The 22,643-nt window shown below is 41.1% G+C and overlaps 2 protein-coding genes across 4 annotated transcripts in view; both read right to left on the reverse strand.

The window, feature by feature from the left end:
• Positions 1-17: 17 nt before the first annotated feature.
• Positions 18-14,628, reverse strand: cipca (CLOCK-interacting pacemaker a). Of its 2 annotated transcripts, XM_071327584.1 has the most exons (4): positions 14,435-14,628; positions 6,919-7,082; positions 6,399-6,544; positions 18-3,923 (listed from the first exon to the last, which is right to left on the reverse strand). In XM_071327584.1, the coding sequence occupies exons 2-4, from the start codon at positions 6,974-6,976 to the stop codon at positions 3,066-3,068; spliced, it is 1,062 nt and encodes a 353-aa protein (XP_071183685.1). In that variant the 5' UTR covers positions 6,977-7,082; positions 14,435-14,628; the 3' UTR covers positions 18-3,065. The 2 variants fall into 2 exon arrangements, with proteins under 2 accessions (XP_071183685.1, XP_071183686.1); XM_071327585.1 differs by lacking the exon at positions 6,919-7,082 and having other exon boundaries at positions 14,435-14,615.
• Positions 14,629-14,921: 293 nt separating this feature from the next.
• Positions 14,922-22,643, reverse strand: part of pgfb (placental growth factor b) — a 33,980-nt gene continuing 26,258 nt past the window's right edge. The window contains exons 2-7 of one of the 2 annotated variants that reach the window (XM_071327602.1): positions 20,652-20,688; positions 17,494-17,690; positions 17,273-17,352; positions 17,119-17,148; positions 16,944-17,006; positions 14,922-16,821 (exon numbers count right to left, since the gene is read on the reverse strand). In XM_071327602.1, coding sequence (XP_071183703.1) covers positions 16,800-16,821; positions 16,944-17,006; positions 17,119-17,148; positions 17,273-17,352; positions 17,494-17,690; positions 20,652-20,688 — 429 coding nt within the window. In that variant the 3' untranslated portion in view covers positions 14,922-16,799. The remainder of the gene's footprint in view (positions 16,822-16,943; positions 17,007-17,118; positions 17,149-17,272; positions 17,353-17,493; positions 17,691-20,651; positions 20,689-22,643) is intronic. The other variant, XM_071327603.1, reaches the window with a different exon arrangement.

Consider the following 22,643-nt stretch of genomic DNA (forward strand, 5'->3'; position numbering starts at 1 on the left):
AACAACAGAGTGTAAAATCATTTCAAAACCACTGTTTATTAAGCAACCATGTCAATGCAAACAATATTTATTTAAAAAAGTACAAAAAAGTGCACTTCAGTAAATGATGGTTAAAACAACATGTCTTTGTGCTATTCTCCAAAGCTAGAACTTTCCTGTACTTTACTTTGTACTGATGATCGCAGTATTTTGCCATACCAATTTCGATAACATATCAATACCTCCAAATCACTAAAAACACACAACACAAAGCTAGTTACTGTATTACTAGAGAGCCAATAGTTTGAAAAGGCTAGCTTACCTAAACCTTTGAGAGCCATTGTAACATTTGTAAATTAATTATCAGTACCTACAACAGTTGTAAGTCAAACAGACTTCTATTACCAAATGCTACATTCTAGTAAATAGATGTACAGTCAAGAAAATACTGAGAGCTACTGTAACTAACATTCTAACCACACTGGACAAAACCAGAAGAGCATTAGGCCTACATTTCAGTATTTTGTCATTCCCGGGACATACACATGTATGACTGACATTTGGCAGTACTTTCTCTTGTTAAAGTTGAAGAACAAAGAGCATTTTATAGGCACAATCAAATAATTGGCCAAAACACAAAGAAAGAAAAACTAAAATGATGTAACTTGCGTTTAGGAAAAACATTTAAAATACAAAATCTTTGAATAAGTATTCATTCCTAATAGCATTTGAATATATAAATATGATCACTTCCAAGCTATTTTTTACCACTCCCCCTACATGAACGTTCCAGTAAAGTCTTTAAAACAAGAACTGCTTCAGCTGAAGACACTTTAGCACAAAGAGTGGGATTCTAGTAAATTACAAATGAGCTGACTAGTAATAACTTCAAATATAAAAAGTATTCAACAGTTCTTTCTGTGTTATGTACAATGCAGTATGTGAAGGACTAGTTCAAGTTAGAGAGAGATAACAATCAACACAATGCTACTTTTCATCAGCCATCTGGCTCCTCAGATCTGAATAAAAACATTATCATTAAGAAATGTTTTATTGGCCAGCAACCACTGGGGTTGTTCCTCAACTCAAATATTGAATTAAATATTATGATGTCATATATAGTACAACCTATACTGAACAAAAATAACACAACAACGTAAATTATATGAACTTTAAATAGTTACAGTTCATATAAGGAAATCAGTCAATTGAAATTAATTATTTAGGCCCTAATCTATGGATTTCACATGACTGGGAGAAAACAGATATGCATAAATTGGTCATAGATACCTTAAAAAAAAAAAAATGGTAGGGGCGTGGATCACAAAACCAGTCAGTATCTGGTGTGACCACCATTTGCCTCATGCATGGCGACACATCTTCACATAGAGTTGATCAGGCTGTTGATTGTGGCCTGTGGAATGTTGTCCCACTCCTCTTCAATGGCTTTGCGAAGTTGCTGGATATTGGTGGGAACTGGAACACGCTGTCAAACACGTTGATCCAGAGCATCCCAAACATGCTCAATGGGTGACATGTCTGGTGAGTATGCAGGCCAGAACTGGGACATTTTCAGCTTCCAGGAATTGTGGACAGATGCTTGTGACATGGGGCCGTGCATTATCATGCTGAAACAGGTGATGGCGGCGGATAAATGGCACGACAATGGGCCTCAGGACCTCGTCACGTATCTCTGTGCATTCAAATTGCCATCGATAAAATGCAATTGTGTTTGTTGTCCGTAGCTTAAGCCTGTCCATACCATAACCCAACCGCCACCATGGGGAACTCTGTTCACAACGTTGACATCAGCAAAGCGCTCGCCCACACAACACCATACACGTCGTCTGCATTGTGAGGCCGATTGGACGTACTGCCAGATTCTATAAAACAATGTTGGAGGTGGCTTATGGTAGAAATTAACATTACATTCTATGGCAAAAGCTCAGGTAGACATTCTTGCAGTCTGCATGCCAATTGCACACTCCCTCAAAAGACTTGAGACATCTGTGGCAACTGCACATTTTAGAGTGGCCGTATTGTCCCCAGCACATGGTGCACCTGTGTAATGATCATGCTGTTTAATCAGATTCTTGATATGCCACACCTGTCAGGTGGATGGATTATCTTGGCAAAGGAGAAATGTTCATTAACAGGGCTGGACATTTTTTGTTGTTGAGAGAAAGAAGCTTTTTTGCGTATGGAACCTTTCTGAGATCCTTTATTTCAGCTCATGAAACATGGGACCAACACTTTACATGTTGCGTTTATATTTTTGTTCAGTGTAAAATGCAAGACAGTATTTCAATAACATACATAAGAATGGGTGCCGTCACTTCAGTAGCTATAATTTTCTGCATTTAACAGGCATTCATTTTTTGGTCTTTAATTAATAGAAGACGCATTGTAACTATGGTGTTTAACTGTACTCTATTCAGTTATTGATGTTGTCCTAATTCAAAGGCAGGTTTAAAAGAAATAGCAACATCAACAAGGCCATATTTCACTAGATGTACATACCTAAAAAAATACATAATAATAATACAAAAGATTTATGTACAGCCCTCTAAAGAATCACAATCAGTAATATACAGTTGAGCGCTGCGATAGTCTAGTACTGAAAAAATACTGAAGAGGACATATTGCTAGACTAGCTAAAATATTCTCTGACTAAATACGATCAACTATGAAATATTCTTAGAGCTCTTCCTAAACTCTCCTCATTGGTTAAAGTTTTTAAAGCAATTTTTAAATGTACACAAACCTCTAATGTCTGGTGTACTTAGATCCTCTTTACAATTTGGTCCCAAAAATGATTATCGATGTCATAAAGTGATTTCCCCCCCAGTTACTGTTCTGGCCAGGTACGGATTAATTCATTGTATTATTTTATCCATATCTATTCCCTGCATGTATTGATATATGTATTAATCTAGAAGCCATAGCCCTATTTATTGCAAGCAGTACTTGCTATTTAAACAGAACACTGATTATAGGCAAGGGTTCAAGGGTTAAGCGCGTTTCTCCATTTGTACTGGTTTACAGCAGGTGTGCTTATGATCCATGCACCTCCTTCTGCTAGTGTCTTATGCCAGGATGCCCTGTGGATCCATGGCCTGACACTGCCCCTCCTCAGCCCTGGCAGAGTCTGTGTCTAGCTGCAGGGTCAGCTGGAGCCTAGTCCAGACCAGGGGGTCACCACTGCCCAGGGCCTCCACAAACAGATCTGTCTGCTCCTGCAGCTGCTTCAAATGGCCCTGGGTGCGCCGGTTCTGCCTGATCAGCTCCTTGATGCGTAGCGTTATGCCCAGCAGGCCAGAGTTGCTGAGGATGTTGTAGGTGTTGCTGAAGCGTTTACCTTTGTTGTTGTCTGTGGACAGGCCGTCTTGGCAGCGGTCGTTGTCGCCCTGGCAACTGCTCGCCTCCGACACAGAAGCACATTTATTGGAGACTACAGCAGTGGCCTCAGTGCCCAGGGAGTGAGGCATGCCTAGGAACTGAGGTATTGGCAGCTTCTGAGAGCTGGCCAGCTGTGTTTGTTTGTCAACAACCTCTAAGGTGGCCACTGTTTGGAGGGGTGTCAGAGGCCTTGGCTGGGGGCTATGGGAGCTGTACAGTTTGTTGCCATGGTGACGATACCACCGGTTACACCTCCCGTGATACCCAGGCGTTGAACTTCCCCTCTCAGCAGAAGAGGCCCCCTGCCTCCTGGAGGAGCTCTCCCCAGGGTGAGGGGCGATTTTGGGATAGGATTTCAGTATGGGCAGGTAGTTATTCCTTGAGTCCCGGTGCTTGTCTGAGGAACGCTTTGGAGAGATGTTGTTACTGATGTTGTTGCTGCCGTTGGGGACCATGGGAGGGAGGAGGACCACCTGGGACTGGGGGAGAATCTCCAGGGAGGAAGGGAAGCCCCAGGGCTTTACTACTGGAGACATTGGGCTTGGCTGGGGGCATCATAATACCATCTCACTCATTAGATCATACAAAAATGGAGTGCAAAAAGATGGTAATTGACAAAGAAGAATACAGTACTGTAATTGTTCCCTGTGTTAAAGGAATATAGGGCTCTACAGTGATACCATTTAAGGGCATTTGCTCCTAAATATCTTGCTGTGCTGGAATGTTTTATCTGGGAGCACCAGTGCCCCTAGATAAAAAAATAAAATAATGTAATGATTTCTTCGCTGTCCCTCAGCCAGATATAGGCCAAATGTAGGATATTATCTCAATCTTAAAAATCAAATTTTCTGGTGCTCCTAACACTATGTTGTAATTGCTGGCAAGTCTTATAATTAAAACACCAATCTGCACTTATTACATTCATTTTTGGACATACACTGCTCAAAAAAATAAAGGGAACACTACAATAACACATCCTAGATCTGAATGAATGAAATATTCTTATTAAATACTTTTTTCTTTACATAGTTGAATGTGCTGACAACAAAATCACACAAAAATGATCAATGGAAATCAAATTTATCAACCCATGGAGGTCTGGATTTGGAGTCACACTCAAAATTAAAGTGGAAAACCACACTACAGGCTGATCCAACTTTGATGTAATGTCCTTAAAACAAGTCAAAATGAGGCTCAGTAGTGTGTGTGGCCTCCACGTGCCTGTATGACCTCCCTACAACGCCTGGGCATGCTCCTGATGAGGTGGCGGATGGTCTCTTGAGGGATCTCCTCCCAGACCTGGACTAAAGCATCCGCCAACTCCTGGACAGTCTGTGGTGCAACGTGGCGTTGGTGGATGGAGCGAGACATGATGTCCCAGATGTGCTCAATTGGATTCAGGTCTGGGGAACGGGCGGGCCAGTCCATAGCATCAATGCCTTCCTCTTGCAGGAACTGCTGACACACTGCAGCCACATGAGGTCTAGCATTGTCTTGCATTAGGAGGAACCCAGGGCCAACCGCACCAGCATATGGTCTCACAAGGGGTCTGAGGATCTCATCTCGGTACCTAATGGCAGTCAGGCTACCTCTGGCGAGCACATGGAGGGCTGTGCGGCCCCCCCAAAGAAATGCCACCCCACACCATGACTGACCCACCGCCAAACCGGTCATGCTGGAGGATGTTGCAGGCAGCAGAACGTTCTCCACGGCGTCTCCAGACTCTGTCACGTCTGTCACATGTGCTCAGTGTGAACCTGCTTTCATCTGTGAAGAGCACAGGGCGCCAGTGGCGAATTTGCCAATCTTGGTGTTCTCTGGCAAATGCCAAACGTCCTGCACGGTGTTGGGCTGTAAGCACAACCCCCACCTGTGGACGTCGGGCCCTCATACCACCCTCATGGAGTCTGTTTCTGACCGTTTGAGCAGACACATGCACATTTGTGGCCTGCTGGAGGTCATTTTGCAGGGCTCTGGCAGTGCTCCACCTGCTCCTCCTTGCACAAAGGCGGAGGTAGCGGTCCTGCTGCTGGGTTGTTGCCCTCCTACGGCCTCCTCCACATCTCCTGATGTACTGGCCTGTCTCCTGGTAGCGCCTCCATGCTCTGGACACTACGCTGACTGACACAGCAAACCTTCTTGCCACAGCTCGCATTGATGTGCCATCCTGGATGAGCTGCACTACCTGAGCCACTTGTGTGGGTTGTAGACTCCGTCTCATGCTACCACTAGAGTGAAAGCACCGCCAGCATTCAAAAGTGAACAAAACATCAGCCAGGAAGCATAGGAACTGAGAAGTGGTCTGTGGTCACCATCTGCAGAACCACTCCTTTATTGGGGGTGTCTTGCTAATTGCCTATAATTTCCACCTTTTGTCTATTCCATTTGCACAACAGCATGTGATATTTATTGTCAATCAGTGTTGCTTCCTAAGTGGACAGTTTGATTTCACAGAAGTGTGATTGACTTGGAGTTACATTGTGTTGTTTAAGTGTTCCCTTTATTTTTTTGAGCAGTGTATATTAATGATATAAACCCATTGATTCTTGAAGAGCAAAACTTATTAATGCTCCATTAGCTAAGTTCAACCGTCTTACCCCATTAGAAGCCAAAATATAAACGTGTTTTCCAATGTTTGTAAACAAAGTAAAAGTATCTGGTGTGGTTAAAACTATAATTTTGATATCATGTATGGTCAGTCCTTGCATCCATAGCTCTTTCTATGATTTTGAGGGTGGTTACATTTCTCCAGCCCCGTCCCTCAACCTTTTACCAAAACACTGGTGGGGAAAATGCTTTGTTATTGTTTCAAATGCGGATTGACGCTTTAGTAACTCAAATATTTTTCATTGTGCTACAGTTTTTTCCACTTAGGACATGTGCTCCTTGTAAAAAAAGGTCACTGTAGAGCCCTGGAATATTGAAGCTAATAAACCCAACCACAGTACAACTGAACTACAAGCTGAGCAGAGAATAACAGCACATAGGTCACAAACAAGGCACAGTGTAGTGTACAGTACCAGATTCAGGACTATGTTGTTCATGATGATCATGGGGGAGAGGCCAGGTGGGGATCCTCCGGCTACAGCCACCTGGGGACCTGGGGCCCTCACCATGTCCTCAGAGTCAGTTTGGTCCATCGCACTCAGGTACCCAGAGCTGGTATCTGGAAAGGAGAAAAAAACAGATTGTCACCATAGCCCCCTAGAGGGAGCAGCAGACCAACGCCCAACATAACGTTCATAGAAACACCACCAATAGCTTATTTTTTTTGTGCCAAGATCTCGAAGAGCAATTTTGGAAATATTTGCAAGGGTAACAGAGAGATAACAGCTTGAGGTAATAACACCACAGCCACAGTAAAGATTCCATGGGAATCATGCCCTGACCTAGTCATAGCTGAGTGAACCCATAGCAAAAAAAATAGGTCACCACTCCTGGTGTTCAAAACAACAATTTCGCTGAGGAAATGGTGGTGGCCTAGATTTGTGGATTAGAGTTGATAGAGAGGCAGGGTGTACATTCGTGTGTTTGTAACACCTGAGAAACCGGAGTCCCTCTCAGACTCTGGCTTAGATGCTCTCAGGTGGTACATCATAGTGGATGAGGGCCTCCTATGGCTCGCTCATCTTTGCTCTTCCTTGACAGGTGTAGGGTACGTGGGACCTCTCAAACCAAACCCTCTACAATGGGGTTGAATCTTCCTAATCATAGAAATAAAAAAAGTTATAGTTATAGCTGATAATCACAGTATACATCACATGAAACATTTAATCACAGTTTCAACCTAGCTAGATAGCCACATATGGAGTAAAATAGACTAGGCAAGCTATCTAGCTAACGTTAGCAGACAGTAACAAACAACAAACAGTTAGCCACAATAATCACGCTTGCGTACTGTCGAGAGAGCAAGCCAATAACAGCTTTACCATGAGCTTACTAGCGATCCACCTCATTTTCAAACGTTGCTACGGGCAAAGCCAAACAACGGAAGTGATTCATTCGATTCCACTCTACTGCAGCACACCGGTGGCAAACTTGCCAAAGTAATTTGATATTAATTTCATTCAAATTCACTAACTATAATGATAAACTATAGGCTATTAACTATAAAAACAAAGGTGGGCATCCACACTAGAGGAAAGTTTGTTTTACAGTCCTACACCGGTCAATCAACTGATCAAGGCATGCTACTGCATGCTGCCTATTAATAAAGTGGCAACACAGACCATTCATGAGGTCTCTAACACATATACTGGTTCAGACCATTCAGTGCTTTCAGGGTGTGATCATTGTCATAGTGACAACTGCAAGCAATACTTCAATGTACATGTAGGCCTAATGAAAAATTATATTATAATAAAAATAATATTAGGCCTAACTTGTATTTAAATTGATCAATTCAACAACAAATGCAGTTTAGCCTGCACGTCTTATACAACATGTCATTGTCTCATTGCTCAAGTGGTTTGTAAGTGATTTCAAAGTTTCCATTATTCTTATTTTGTACTTATTATCCCTTTTTTCTCCCCAATTTTGTACGGACTGGGGAGAGGCAAAGGTCGAGAGCCATCCGTCTCCTGAAACACGACCCACCAAGCCGCATTGCTTCTTGACACACTGCTCACTTAACCCGGAAGCCAGCCACACCAATGTGTTGGAGGAAACACAGTACAGCTGGCGACCTGAAGTCAGCGTGCATGCGCCCAGCCGTCACAAGGAGTTGCTAGAGCGCGATGGGACAAGGACATCCCAGCCAACCAAACCCTCCCCTAACCCGGACGACGCTGGGCAAATTGTGCTCCGTCTCATGGGTCTCCCAGTCGCCGCGGGTTGCGACACAGCCCGGGATCGAACCTGGATCTGTAGTGACACCCTCTAGCACCGCGATGCAATACCTTAGACCGCTGCGCCACTCGGGAGGGCCGATTTCCATGTTTCTAATGGTTGTCAATTCCTTTCGGTCTTCTTTTTCACTGAGCTCATCTCTCTGTATGTCCTGTGCAACTATTTGCAACGCATCAGTACAACAATGTTATCATAACAGGCTAAAAGTGATCACACCAATGCACTTTCTCTCCTAAAACTTAACCCCGACATGTATTTTCTACGCTGTAGGCCTGTTTTACATTCAGCAATTAGCAAGAGCAAGCCTGCTTCTTTCCCTGAATAGGCTATTAGGCCTAGCATTAAAAAAAAAATCCCTGTGAATGCAAAGCTTCACTATTGATTAGGCCTACATTTTTAGACAAGAAAAGTATTATACCTGGGCTACAAAAACCCAATGCAATGAGGAATGTATTGTTATCAAGTGAGTACAAAATTATTGTCTAAAGACTATAAACTGCAGCGATTTAGACAAATTTGAATAACCGCTCAAATGTCCTATTTTATTTCATGCCTAAATAATTGCATAGTCCTACAGCCTAGGCCTTTGTTATGCAACAATTTGGATCAGTTTGGGTCTATTCTCAACAGTTTAGAAGGTCCAGAAAGGTACATTAGCAGGCTACTCATATTGTGTATTTTGTCAGGATGTAGCCCGGTGAAGATAGGCCTGCTACTATAAGAAAATATGGACTTATCCAACTCTCCGCATGTTCTTAATGCTGTAGCCTATTTTACATTCAGCAACAAGAGCAAGCGTGCATCTCTCCTCCAATAGGCTCTTAGTAGGCTAAAGAAAATCAGTCGAAATAAGTGTCCAACATGTTATTCTAGACTGTATTTTCCTGAGAAGCCACAAGATTTAAGAGGAATAGCCATGGCAGCGGAGAGGCCAGGTGCGTAATTGCGCAACAGAAGAATGACGACAGACAGGCTCGAGATGTAGCCTATAGCCTAAGATGCGAATGCATATTTGCCCATAATTCATAGTTCAACATTAGGCTTAATACCAGAGTGAATATATCCAGTCCATTTACACAGCAAAATGAACTTCATTAAGTTAGTAAACAACTCTAGTTTAGGCTGTAAACTGCAGTGAATAGCCTGTCATTTGTATAACCACTCAAAAGCCTGCCTTTTGAATGCATATTCACCTCGAAAGAACTGCATCAAGCCTGCCTGATTGGGCAACCATTTGGGTCAGGTTTGGGTTTTTTCTCAGCAAATTAGCCGACAAGGTCCAGGCACATCATCAGCAGTGTCAACCCGGCAGAGCCACACCTGTTTTGAGCCCCACCTGTTTAGCAATATAAATATATACATATTGCTAAACAGATATAGATATAATATATATATCTGGTTAGCAATAGATATTTATATTGCTAAACAGATATATATATACACACATACACACACACACACACACACACACACACACACACACATTAATATATAAGTACCACACACCAACTCATTCCAGGGTTTCTTTATTTTTACAATTTTCTACATTGTAAAATAATAGTGAAGACATCTAAACTATGAAATAAACACATATGGAATCATGTAGTACCCAAAAAGTGTTAATCAAATCAAAATATATGTAATATTATTATATATTTGAGATTCTTCAAAGTAGCCACCCTTTGCCTTGATGACAGCTTAGCACACTCTCAGGTATTCTCTCAACCAGCTTCATTTGTTAAAAGTTAATTTGTGGAATTTTTTTCCTTCTTAATGTGCTTGCCAATCAGTTGTGTTGTGACATGGTAGGAGTGGTATACAGAATATAGCTCTATTTGGTAAAAGACCAAGTCCATATTATGGCAAGAACAGATCAAATAAGCAAAGAAAAATCAAATCAAATGTATTTATATAGCCCTACTTACATTAGCTGATAGTGCTGTACAGAAACCCAGCCTAAAACCCCAAACAGCAAGCAATGCAGGTGTAGAAGCACGGTGGCTAGGAAAAACTCCCTAGAAAGGCCAAAACCTAGGAAGAAACCTAGAGAGGAACCAGGCTATGAGGGGTGGCCAGTCCTCTTCTGGCTGTGCAGGGTGGAGATTATAACAGAACATGGCCAAGATGTTCAAATGTTCATCAATGTTTCATGACAGTCCATCATTACTTTAAGACATGAAGGTCAGTCAATGCGGAAAATTAAGAACTTTGAAAGTTTCTTCAAGCGCAGTCGCAAAAACCATCAAGCGCTATGATGAAACTGGCTCTCATGAGGACCGCCACAGGAAAGGAAGACCCAGAGTTACCTCTGCTGCAGAGGATAAGTTAGTTAGAATTACCAGCCTCAGATTGCAGCCAAAATAAATGCTTCACATTTCAAGTAATAGACACATCTCAACATCAACTGTTCAGAGGAGACTGTGTGAATCAGGCCTTCATGGTTGAATTGCTGCAAAGAAATCACTACTAAAGGATATCAATAAGAATAAGAGACTTGCTTAGGCCAAGAAACATGAGCAATGGACATTAGACCGGTGGAAATCTGTTCTTTGATCTGAGGAGTCCAAATTTGAGATTTTTGGTTCCAACCGCCGTGTCTTTGTGAGACGCAGAGTAGGTGAATGGATGATCTTCGCATGTGTGGTTCCCACCTTGAAGCATGGAGGAGGTGTAATGGTGTGGGAGTGCTTTGCTGGTTTATTTAGACTTCAAGGCACACAACCAGCATGGCTACCACAGCATTCTGCAGCGATACGCCATTCCATTTGGTTTGCACTTAGTGGGACTTTCATTTGTTTTTCAACAGGACAATGACCCAAAACACACCTCCAGGCTGTGTAAGGGCTATTTGACTAAAAAGGAAAGTGATGGAGTGCTGGCCTCCACAATCACCCGACCTCAACCCAATTGAGATGGTTTGAGATGAGTTGGACCGCAGAGTGAAGGAAAAGCAGCCAACAAGTGCTCAGAAATTGTGGTAACTCCTTCAAGACTGTTGGAAAAGCATTCCTCATGAAGCTGGTTGAGAGAATGCCAAGAGTGTGCAAAGCTGTCATCAAGGCAAAGGGTGGCTACTTTGAAGAATCTGAAATATATACACTTTTTTGGTTACTACATGATTCCATATCTGTTATTTCATAGTTTTGATGTCTTCACTAATATTCTACGATGTAGAAAATAGTAAAAATAAAGAAAAACCCTTGAATGAGTAGGTGTGTCCAAACTTGACTTAGTTAAAAATAAGTTGTCTTCCAGTAAACTTTGATTAAATTTCCAATATCCCCATCCACGTGGAAAATCTATTAGAGTTATGTGAAGGCCAATTAGATGATGATCCGATCACATTCTGTCTCCTATTAAAACTTTTTTAACCTTTGTTGCAAGAGATAAAGAGACAAGAAAGTAGTGAAGACGACTAGCTTGATTTAAGTCTCCTCCATGTACTGTATATCTCACTAGGTCTGAGTTTTTTAGTCTCCAATTTCTAATGTGTCAATAATATTTGTGATTTCCTTAACAAAAGCGCATTCGCGAAAAAAGCACAATTGTTGCACAAATGTACATAACCATAAAAATCAATGCCTTTCTTGAAATCAATACACAGAAGTATATTTTTTTAAACCTGCATATTTAGTTAAAATAAATTAATGTTAGCAGGCAATATTAACTCGGGAAATTGTGTCACCTCTCTTGCATCCAGTGCAAGCAGAGTTAGGGTATATGCAGGAGTTTGGGCCGCCTGGCTCGTTGCAAGCTGTGTGAAGACCATTTCTTCCTAACAAAGACCGTAATTAATTTGCCAGACTTTTACATAATTATGTCATAACATTGAAAGTTGTGCAATGTAACAGCAATACTTAGACTTAGGGTTGCCACCCGTTCGATAAAATACAGAACGGTTACATATTTCACTGAAAGAATAAAATGTTTTGTTTTCTAAATGACAGTTTCCGTATTTGACCATATTAATGACCAAAGGCTGGTATTTCTGTGTGTTTATTATATTATATTTAAGTATATGATTTGATATTTGATAAGAGCCGTCTGACTGAGCAGTGGTAGGCAGCAGCAGGCTCGTAAGCATTTTATTCAACCAGCACTTTACTGCGTTTGCCAGCAGCTCTTAGCAATGCTTGAGGCACAGCGCTGTTTATGACTTCAAGCTTATTAACTCCCGAGATTAGGCTGGCAATACTAAGGTGCCTATAAGAACATCCAATAGTCAAAGTGTATATGAAATACATAAAAATGGTATAGAGCGAAATAGTTCTTTCATATGTTCTCATGTTCTGAGCAAGGAACTTAAATGTTAGCTTTTTTTATTTTATTTTTTACATGGCACATATTGCACTTTTACTTTCTTCTCCAACACTGTTTTTGCATTATTTAAACCAAATTGAACATGTTTCATTATTTATTTGAGACTAAATAGATTTTATTTATGTATTATATTAAGTTAAAATAAAAGTGTTCATTGAGTATTGTTGTAATTGTCATTATTACAAATATATATATAATAACAAACTAAATCTTCTGATTAATCAATTATTTTTTTTTGGTCCTACAATAAAATCGGTAGCGGTGTTGAAAAATCATAATTGGTCGAACTCTAAATTGCACATTCAGATCAAATTTTTTGTTAATTAATATCAAATCACAACTTTCGAGTTCCTTTGTCCATGACAGACAATTATTTGACCACCCTATTCCCTTTTCCACACAACTTCATCTAAGGATGTAGCGTGAGTGTCCTATAAACAGTGTATGTTATATTCCTTTTCTTTTAGCCACGTAAAGACTGATCTTTTTTTATAATCTGCTAAACCGTTACAATTATAACTAGCTATACTTATTTCACCCCTTACCATAACTAGATACTTTATTCAGTCTAAATTGACCGTAATTAGTGCTTGTAAAGTTACTGTCATAAGAGGTATTATGACGGTCAAAATTAGAGCTTTCAAATGTCTGATATTTAGAATTCAAGAAATAGGTTCTAGCAATATTTGTTTTTATTCCCTTGCCTGTTTTCCTGTGAGCCAATGCCACAGATGTTAGAAAATTGAGACAAGATATTATGTGTGTAGTAAATCGGAGTAGATTGATGTGTATGACATTGGATGTGATTTAGTGAGAGCGTGTATTATGTCTGTATAAGAGTAAAACTATAATGTGTGATGTCCAAATAATTAATAACCCTGCCAATTTGCATGGTTGAGTGTCTATGTGTGTAAAATGTAGTGCGCACAACCTAAATATTCAGGATGATAATTGTAATCCATATCGTATCACCATCATAGTTGCATCATAATTACCTTTAACATCATTGAAAAACACATCCCAGCATTTCCATAGCAATTGACGTTTCACGTGATCGAGAAAGAGACCTTGCATTACTATAGAGACGGCTTCACTACAGTACAAATTAGTGATGCACCGATATGACATTTTTGGCCGATACCGATATCCAATATTTTCCTTGACACCGATATTTAAAATTTGAGCGGACTTTTAAGCATTCTAGTACAGTTAAATAGTTAACACACACACACAAGGACGCAGTGGTCTAAGGCACTGCATCTCAGTGCAAGTTGCGTCACTAATGTCCCTGGTTCGAATCCTGGCTGTATCACATCCGGCCGTGATTGTGAGTCCCATAGGGCGGCGCACAATTGGCCCAGCATCGTCCGGGCCATCATTGTAAATAAAACTTTGTTCTTAACTGACTTGCCTAGTTTATATAAGGTATACATAGTAGCTTTGACATTGGTTTTTAACATGAGAGAAGAGAGCGAGATAAGTGTGTATGTGTAAGCGAGCATGTAATTGAGTAGTATGTGTTCATATCCAAGTCAGTGTTCAGATATTTTTACAGTTCCCATACTGCGCGAGCGCAGGGGGAAGTTGTATCCATAGTTTCCCCGTTTGGCTTCCGTTTTTTTAAAAGCGTTCGAAAATTAGGTGGATATCACTCTCTAAAGTTAGCTACATAGCTAACTGCATTAGCCAGCTGTGTTTGCTAGCTTGTCGTTACGCTGCGCCCCTTTGCCCGCCATGTCTGGACTGGTTGAACCGAGATTGTTGTTGTCCGGCTCTGCTCAGTCAAAACACGGTGCTGTGTAGGCTACATCGGACTTTGAAAGTGGCGGAGCACTGCCAACAATGCAATCACGAGATCCCAAAATCAAATATATCGTTTTGTACCTACTTTAAGTGTTGAGTCCTCTTGAAAATTCGACAACGTAGACGTGTTCACATTCGCAACTATTAAACTAAAAGAGTTCGCGTTGCTTTCGCTTCGATGAAAGACCAAAACTTTTCAATGTAAAACGGATTCAACACTCTATAGTCTTTGCCGTATAACTGGGCAGTAGGCGTTGCTAAGGAAACTGTGTATGCGGCACTCCCTCTATTTTTTCAAGCGTTCCTATTGGTGTACAACATTGGCATTGCGACCAGAGCGATGTATTTTGCAAACGATATGGCTTGATCAGAACCAAAATTAACATCATAAATGCGATGTGTAATATAATATGGAACTGTCTGTGCCATTATTATCCTGTATACCGGTAGGTATAATCCAAAACAGATTGAGCTGTTATCAACATCTCTCTTTCTCACTCACACGCACGTACACACACCACCCTCCCAACAAATGGTTTCTCACAAAAATTATGATATTTGAGCCACATAAGACAATTATATATTTCTTTATTAACTGTTGCACACTCTTCACAGATATAATATATCTATATATATTTACAATATATAATACTCACTCAGATGTTTGGGCATATCCTTTATCATATTTGATTACAACATCACAGATTGTATTTTATTTTTGAGATAAAATAGGCATGCACTTCTCCCGAACAAATTTGTTCTTAGTCATATTCAAGGACACTGAAGATCTTAGTCTTCAAGCTGTCTAATAAATACACAACAAGCACAAATGATAAAACAATTGTCTACTCTTAAGTGTAAAATGTCATTCATAGTTCTGTACATCAACCCACTGCTTTATTCAACAGATAATACACAAAAAGGCCAATATGAAAGTCATGTTGAAAACAGACCCACCACAGGTGGCGGGCAATGTGGTAGTGTACTCGATTAGTGTGTAGATTGTAAAATGACTTGAGGTGAGTGGATGACAGATGGGAATAGAAACATTGAAACTCTAAGAGCAGCAACTCATTTTAATATTTGGTTCAGCTGTGAAAGAATCAGAAACACAAAGTAGTATGAAAAAAACACAATAACGCCGTAAGTCATGAAACAGAAATGACAGCAGAAGTTATAGGCCTATAAATGAAATAGAGAAACAAGGAACACACCTAGTCTGAGTGTCTTGATCACCAAGTTAAAATGTTAACAGAGTTTATATGGTCCAATTAGCCATTTTCACAGCAACCAGTCAGTTCAAGTTCCATGATTGTTCATAGCTTAAGTTGGTTTAACTCAGCTCTTTCTAACGCAGCTCCTTAAATTGATACTGGGGTGTAGGTCTACTTGCAGTGTAGGTCTACTTGTAGGTCAACTTGCTTTGGAGTTATTGATTATTATGTTACATGGCCAGTGACTTGTTGTCTGATTTTTTTAACACTAAGATGAAAAATACAATGTGTATGTTACAGTATATTGCATAGCCTACATGTAAGTTGATTTTGTGGTTATTTTATGATATTTCTATTTAATTCCATAAAAGTACACCAACACCTTGTCCTATGAAAAAATTATGATGGACATAACTGTACCTATTATATCAATAATATAATTCTATACTTCATCCTAAACAAACTTATTTTAAAATAATTACTCTGAAAATGCCATTTGTAACCACTGGAGGGTGATATTCTACTAGTATAGCCCTGTTGCTGCTGCAGGGGCTCCTGAGCACTTAGTACGTCCTAGTCTCCTCCACATAAGGCTGAAAACTCACTGACTGTACTAGTCCATAGACCATGTATGACAGTACAATGTTTTATACCACAACACAAAAAGTAAAATATAACTCATTCAGTTTGGGAAAGGAGTTGCTAGTCTACTAATGAACCGACTTGCCATGAGAGGACCCCAAGTATTTGGTTAGTCGGTTAGTCCTAAAGATTTAATGAAACAACATTGCAATTTCATGAATGGAACATTTATTCATAAATAGGCCTATTCATGTTAAATGGGATAAGCAGCTAAAATAACCACAGCAATAAAATAAACAACACTAAACAATAATAATCATGTAATTATGCAAAATATATCCATCATGATTTTAAATGTAAAACCTTTAAATGTTTGATCTTCAATTGCACTGCTTCACATAAATGTCTGTCAGGTCAGTTGTCACCAAGGTATTTTTTTCACCAAGCAACATGTGCTTCCTGTGGAACCTAAGTTAGAAACACTCCCCTACAGCAAGAGGGCCTGTCACCATAACAACCCAGCTGCTTGAGTCTCTAGGTGCATGGAGACACACAGTATTGATGTGTTTGTTTTGAAGACTCTTGATACTGTTAGCGCTGGGCAGGGAATAAATAGAGATGCCGGTTGCAACAGGTGTAGGGCTGCTACTGCAGTTATCTGCGAGGTGGCTGACACCTTGGACACAAACGAGATAGATGATACATTAACATGTGGGGCATTTTTACTTCACATAGAAAGATGTAATGTATGGTCGATGGACAAATATTTTGCTACATTTTCCAGACGTCATTACTCACCTGTCACAAGCTTTCGCTCTCTGTCTCTCCTTTCTTTTCTTTCCTCTCCCTCTCTGTCTCCTTCTGCAGAAATTATCAGTGATATGAGCTCAACTATCAAGTATTATAGAGACAGCAACATTTCTGTCCCACTCTCTAACTTTACAATGGACATTATGGCAATTGATATGCTCACCTTTCACTTTTCACCACAGCCTTCCTGATTCTAGGAATGAAATATGAACACCACTGATTAATTATATAAAAATCAGTCATATCATATTACAATGCAGCTGGTTTACAGTGACCAAACACATACTACCAAAGCAGAAAGTATTTTTTTCTCTTACCTACATTCACATGTCTGGTGCTCCACAAAAGTCATCTCAACGTATTCTTGACCCTGCTCCGCTGGCTTGATTTTCAACAGCTGAGAATGAACAGGTTGTTGAACAAGTTGCAGGGGACAAAGTAGAAAAAAGACTTTTTCCTTGTCTTGGCATACAAATATCAAATACACTGACGACCTCACTACATGGCAGCCATCCTCAGAAGGGATGTGTCCTTTTACCTGCATGGTGACATTAGAGGTCCGAGTAGGATGACACTCCAGGTTCTCATCGCCACAGCAACCAGCGCAGCGCACCAGGGGCACACAGGAGGGGCTGTAGATGTGCTCCACCTCCCCAGGGTACTCTTGGACCACCTCCACCAGCTTCTCTATGGTCCGGCAGAAACTACGGCCCCACACATCCTGGAACATTAATACTGGGGAAGAGGAGAGAGGAGAGGAGAGGAAGTGAGACAGCTGTCCATCACAGGACATATAGCCTCATAAAGCCATTGTACAGTTCCCTGGATGCCCCAATCACATCCACCCATGCCTCCTGGCAGCTCCCCAGCCTGATGGATCTGGACTGGAGGAGAGATGGCTGGTGTGATGGCTGGTGCTGAACCTGCACGTAGAGGGGATTACCCGTTTCAACACTTCAGCCGATAGAGACGCACACTTGCACAATTACAGTGTGCCTCATTAGCCTAGTCTCATATCATCTGTCACACTGTGCAATTCAACGAGCAGAGTTTTACACCAACCGGCTGAGGTTTGTGTGTGTGTGTGTTGTCTGTCAGCTTAATTCTGAGATGGCACAACATCCTTTCTTAATATTTCCCAGTCTGCCTTACTGTTTTTTCTCCATAATGTACTGTACTCACTGTCTATGTTATCACAACCACTAGGGCAAAAAACAGAGCCATCTGCAGATCGTTTCAAAAAGATTTAGGACACTCATCAAGTGTAGATGCTGAAACATAAAAAGAAACTCTGATATGCTTGGTGTCTATCCTGGTTTTCATTTTTAAGAAAAAATGTTGTGTAATACGAGCTTTCCTGTGGGAGCATATGTGTGAAAGTGTACCCATAATATCGTCAGTAAAGGAAAAACAAGGACCAACTCTGCCCGAACAAACAGAGAGGAAAGAGAAAACAAACACTGGAAATTGTTTTCCATGAACAGAACCTGCCTGGAGCAGAGCTGAGCTGAGCTGCCCCCCCAGGCACCTCTGGGATCTGGCTGACCCTGGGGTCACCGCATGGAGCCCGGCACCACAACAGCTGTTTATAAAAGCAGACAGGTCAGGGGGAGCCAGGCCAGGGAGGGGTGAAGGAGATGTTGTCTCAATCCTCCCAACAGGTTATAGGTGCTCATTACATTAAGTCACACATTCCTTTTCTTTTTCACTGTTGTTGCAGTGATTTACAATATAGTGCGGAGAGAGGATGTGAGAGGAAGTGTGTCAAAGGGGTTTAAGGGTGTCCCCAGTACCTCATTCAGCAGCCCCTGTAATCCCTAGCTGCTTGTCCTCACTTACCCCTTCAACCCTGAAACCTCAACCCTCAGAGCTTATTAACGGACCTGACATCCTCCACCGCAATCAAGGATCATTCATTAATGCCTTTCAACCATATCTATAATTAAGCTGCTAATAGATGAATCAATTCTGATTCCGAGTGTTCAGAGAAAACAAGCTACAGAGAGTGTTGTAGTACTTTGTGTATTTCAACATGGAAATATCTCACTGTACTAAATGGCTATGCAGCATGTGAGGAAGAGGAGGGAAAGCACCCCATGGTTTACGGCAGGAGGATGTAGACTGTAAAAACAGTGAGAGTCAGCCTCTCTTTCACCAATCTGTCTGTCTGTCAGCAACACAAGCTGCATAGATGGACAGCTAGCTTCCCTCCTCCTCTGGGTACATTGACTTCAATACAAAACCTAGGAGGCTCATGGTTCTCACCCCCTTCCATAGACTTAAACAGTAATTATGACAACTTCCGGAGGATGTCCTCCAACCTATCAGAGCTCTTACAGCATGAACTGACATGTTGTCCACCCAATCAAAAGGATCAGAGAATGAATCTAGTACTGAAAGCTTAAGCTACAGCTAGCTAGCACTGCAGTGCATAAAATGTGGTGAGAAGTTGACTCAAAGAGAGAGAAAGACAATAGTTGAACAGTTTTGAACAAATTCATTTCTTCCAAAATTAAGGAGAAGCAAGACAGAGAGAGAGAGAGAGAGAGAGAGAGAGAGAGAGAGAGAGGGAGAGCGATTTCATCCTTTTTTTCACTTTCAGTTTCACTTTCTTAGCTAGTTTATCAAACACTCTGCTCAAACAGAGGGATGCTATGTTAGCTAGCTGGCTATCCAACACAACACTGGAACTCTTCCAAGTCAAGGTAAGCTTTTGGTTTTACTAATTTATTGCCCCCGGGGCCCGCCAGGGTTTGTGTAAAACTGCTTACTGACTGTACACTGTAACGTTACGGTATGATTGTAGCGGGTTTACTAACACATTAGTTCTATTAGCTATGCTGACTATGATGTTACTTTAGCTAATATCGTGACAACGATGTAGGCTGTGTGTAGCGGTTATGATATAGTTTGGAAAGTTTTTTTTCACCTGGTCACATACAGCTGATGTGTTGTGCATTGAAGTCCATAAGCGAAGGGAAAAGGTGAGAGGAGGAGAGCACATATATGTGAAAAGGAATCAAACGTGGTTGCTATGAAAGTGAACTGTGTTTACGCGTGATCAGGGGTGTATTCATTCCGCCGATTCTGTTGAAAAAAAATTCTTAAACGGAAGCAAACGGAACAACAGAGATAAACATACCTGAATTTGTCCAATAGAAACGCTTGTTTACAATTGTTGGACTAATGATTACACCCTAGATCAGCTAGATGCAAGACTGTATTGAATGTGTCACTGTCTGTCCATGTGTCACTGTCTGTCACCTCAATTTTCTCTCAACCTGTGTGCACCTACATTGTAATTTCATTCATAGGCTGGGTTGTAGAAACTTCATGATGGGTATAGGGAAAATTTGAGTATCATGTTGTAGCTTAACCCTATTGCTGTCACATTACACTGGGTGAATGGAATGTGAATGACAGTCATCCAATATGCTGTAATAGAAATAAGGCCATGCTCATGAAAAAAAAGCTCTCTTTTGCCATACAGTACAACAGTGAGCAGGACATCAGTGGTATTAGTATCCCAGAAAAACAATTTCTGTGAAACAAAAATGGATATTCAGCATCACCTGTAGGCTAGCTACTCTTGTCTACAGAACACTCACACATAAATCAGGAAATGTATGTTGCTTTGAAATATATATGATCAACATTATCTCATTTGTGCAGTAAAAATGCAGAAAAGATTCTTACCTCCAGTTGTGCTGTTTGTGCTGGGTGAGGGAGTACTCTGCAAAATAAAACAGACAAGAACTTAACGTTTTAAAAAAGCACCTGGACAGGATCATTTATTTCAGACAAATAAAATGCTTTCCAGCCATCTCAGACAGTATATATGGACTTGGAAGATCTACTGCACTGCCAGAAGCTACACATATTATATGCTTGTCTTGGACAGTTATAGTTCTTGGAAAAGAGAGTGTCATACAGTAACACGCTAAAGGTATTGGCCTGACTTTACGCCAGTACAGCTATGTCCTCTGGTGGTTAAGGTTGGAATTGCAAGGAGACGGAGACATCTTGCAGAAAGAGCAGTTTTTTTGTGATTCTTTCAATGGAAAACTCTCTTTGACAAACACCAGATCCAGAGTCTCTTATATACCACATTCCTCTCGGTGCCCAACTGTTTAGGTTCAAAACCTGTTTCCTGTGGTGTAAGATTCAGCTCTCTATTTATTTTCCCGTTGGCGGCTTCCCCCTCTGTCTTGATTTTTCCCATCGTCCAATGATAAACAGTATGCGTTTCTCATTGGGCTGGAATAACACAAAACCTCTGGGTGACTCCATCGCATGAGCTCAGGAAGAGAAACCTCTATTTGTTCAAATATCCTCCAGCAGGACCATTGGACAGACAGGCGACGAACAACTTGCTTCCTCATTCTGTCATCTACACCAGTGTTGCGTTTCACAGGCTGATTGTCTGTGATGAGTACCTGATGACAAGTATTTTGATACACTGTCTGGTTATCCATCCAACTACTGTGTGTGTGTAACAATGCTGGTCCAACAGTTACCATTGCCTACAATGGAAAATAACGGCACACGAGCAAAGAGACAAAGGACAGTCAGATAGAGTAAATCTGAGGTCTGTTTAAAACCCTGTTAAAACCATCTATTAGAGGCCTCCTGAGGTTCTTGAGGTGTCACTACAGACCCGGGTTCGATCCCAGGCTGTGTCACAACCAGCTGTGACCGGGAGTCCCATTGGGCGGTACACAATTGGCCCAGCGTCATCCAGGTTAGGGAAGGGTTTGGCCGGGGGGGAGGGGTGGCTTTACTTGGCTCATTGTGGTCTAGTGACTCCTTGTGGCGGGCCTGCAAGCTGACTTCAGTCATCAGGTAAAAGGTGTTTCCTCTTACACATTGGTGCGGCTGGCTTCCGGGTTAAGTGGGAAGGTGTTAAGAAGCGCGGTTAGGCAGGTCATGTTTCAGAGGACACATGACTCAACCTTTGCCTCTCCCGAGCCTGTTGGGAAGTTGCAGCGATGAGACAAAATCGCAATTAAAAAAAATATATATATATATACGGTATATACAAAAGAAAACATATTAGAAACACCTCGACCATACTTGCAAACATTCGTTTGAGGATCAGCCAATTAAAAATTGTCAATGTAGTTCCATGTGATCAAAGGCTACAAAGACAGGCATCGGTCTTGGAATTATTGTATCTGGGAGCTTGCTATGGTACCTCGAGTAACAGTGTGTTTTCCCATTCATTTGCTGAATAATTCCTTGTGCCTCCATTGAGCTCAAACACACGCCGACGTTAGCTTGCAAGCTTGCTAGGTCGAACAGGTTCAGTGACTAAGTTTTAATAATGCATTCTGCACCCGGGGGTTTCTATTTTTATTTCTATATTGTGACCACTGTTCCCCTCTAAGCTCCGTGTGATGTGTGGACACGCAGTTCCCCTGGGACTGCCACCGCAGAAGAAATATCAGAGCTCGCAGAGAAGCACAAGATTGAACTTCACTCAACTTTCTAGAGGTTTCACCTTTAGTTTCCCCCTTTAGTTAACACTATAATTGTTTGTTGTTGTCTTAAACGGGCAGTGTTGTATTTTGAGACAGGCTTGAATAAGCTAAGTAACCAATAGGCAGAGGGTAGCATAATCTGTCTGATTCTTTGTAGTAATTTATTTTGTAAAGTGGTTTCTTGCATCAAACAACACAACAACATTTT

Source organism: Salvelinus alpinus, chromosome 9, assembly GCF_045679555.1.
Source record: "Salvelinus alpinus chromosome 9, SLU_Salpinus.1, whole genome shotgun sequence".
NCBI classification, from domain to species: domain Eukaryota; kingdom Metazoa; phylum Chordata; class Actinopteri; order Salmoniformes; family Salmonidae; genus Salvelinus; species Salvelinus alpinus.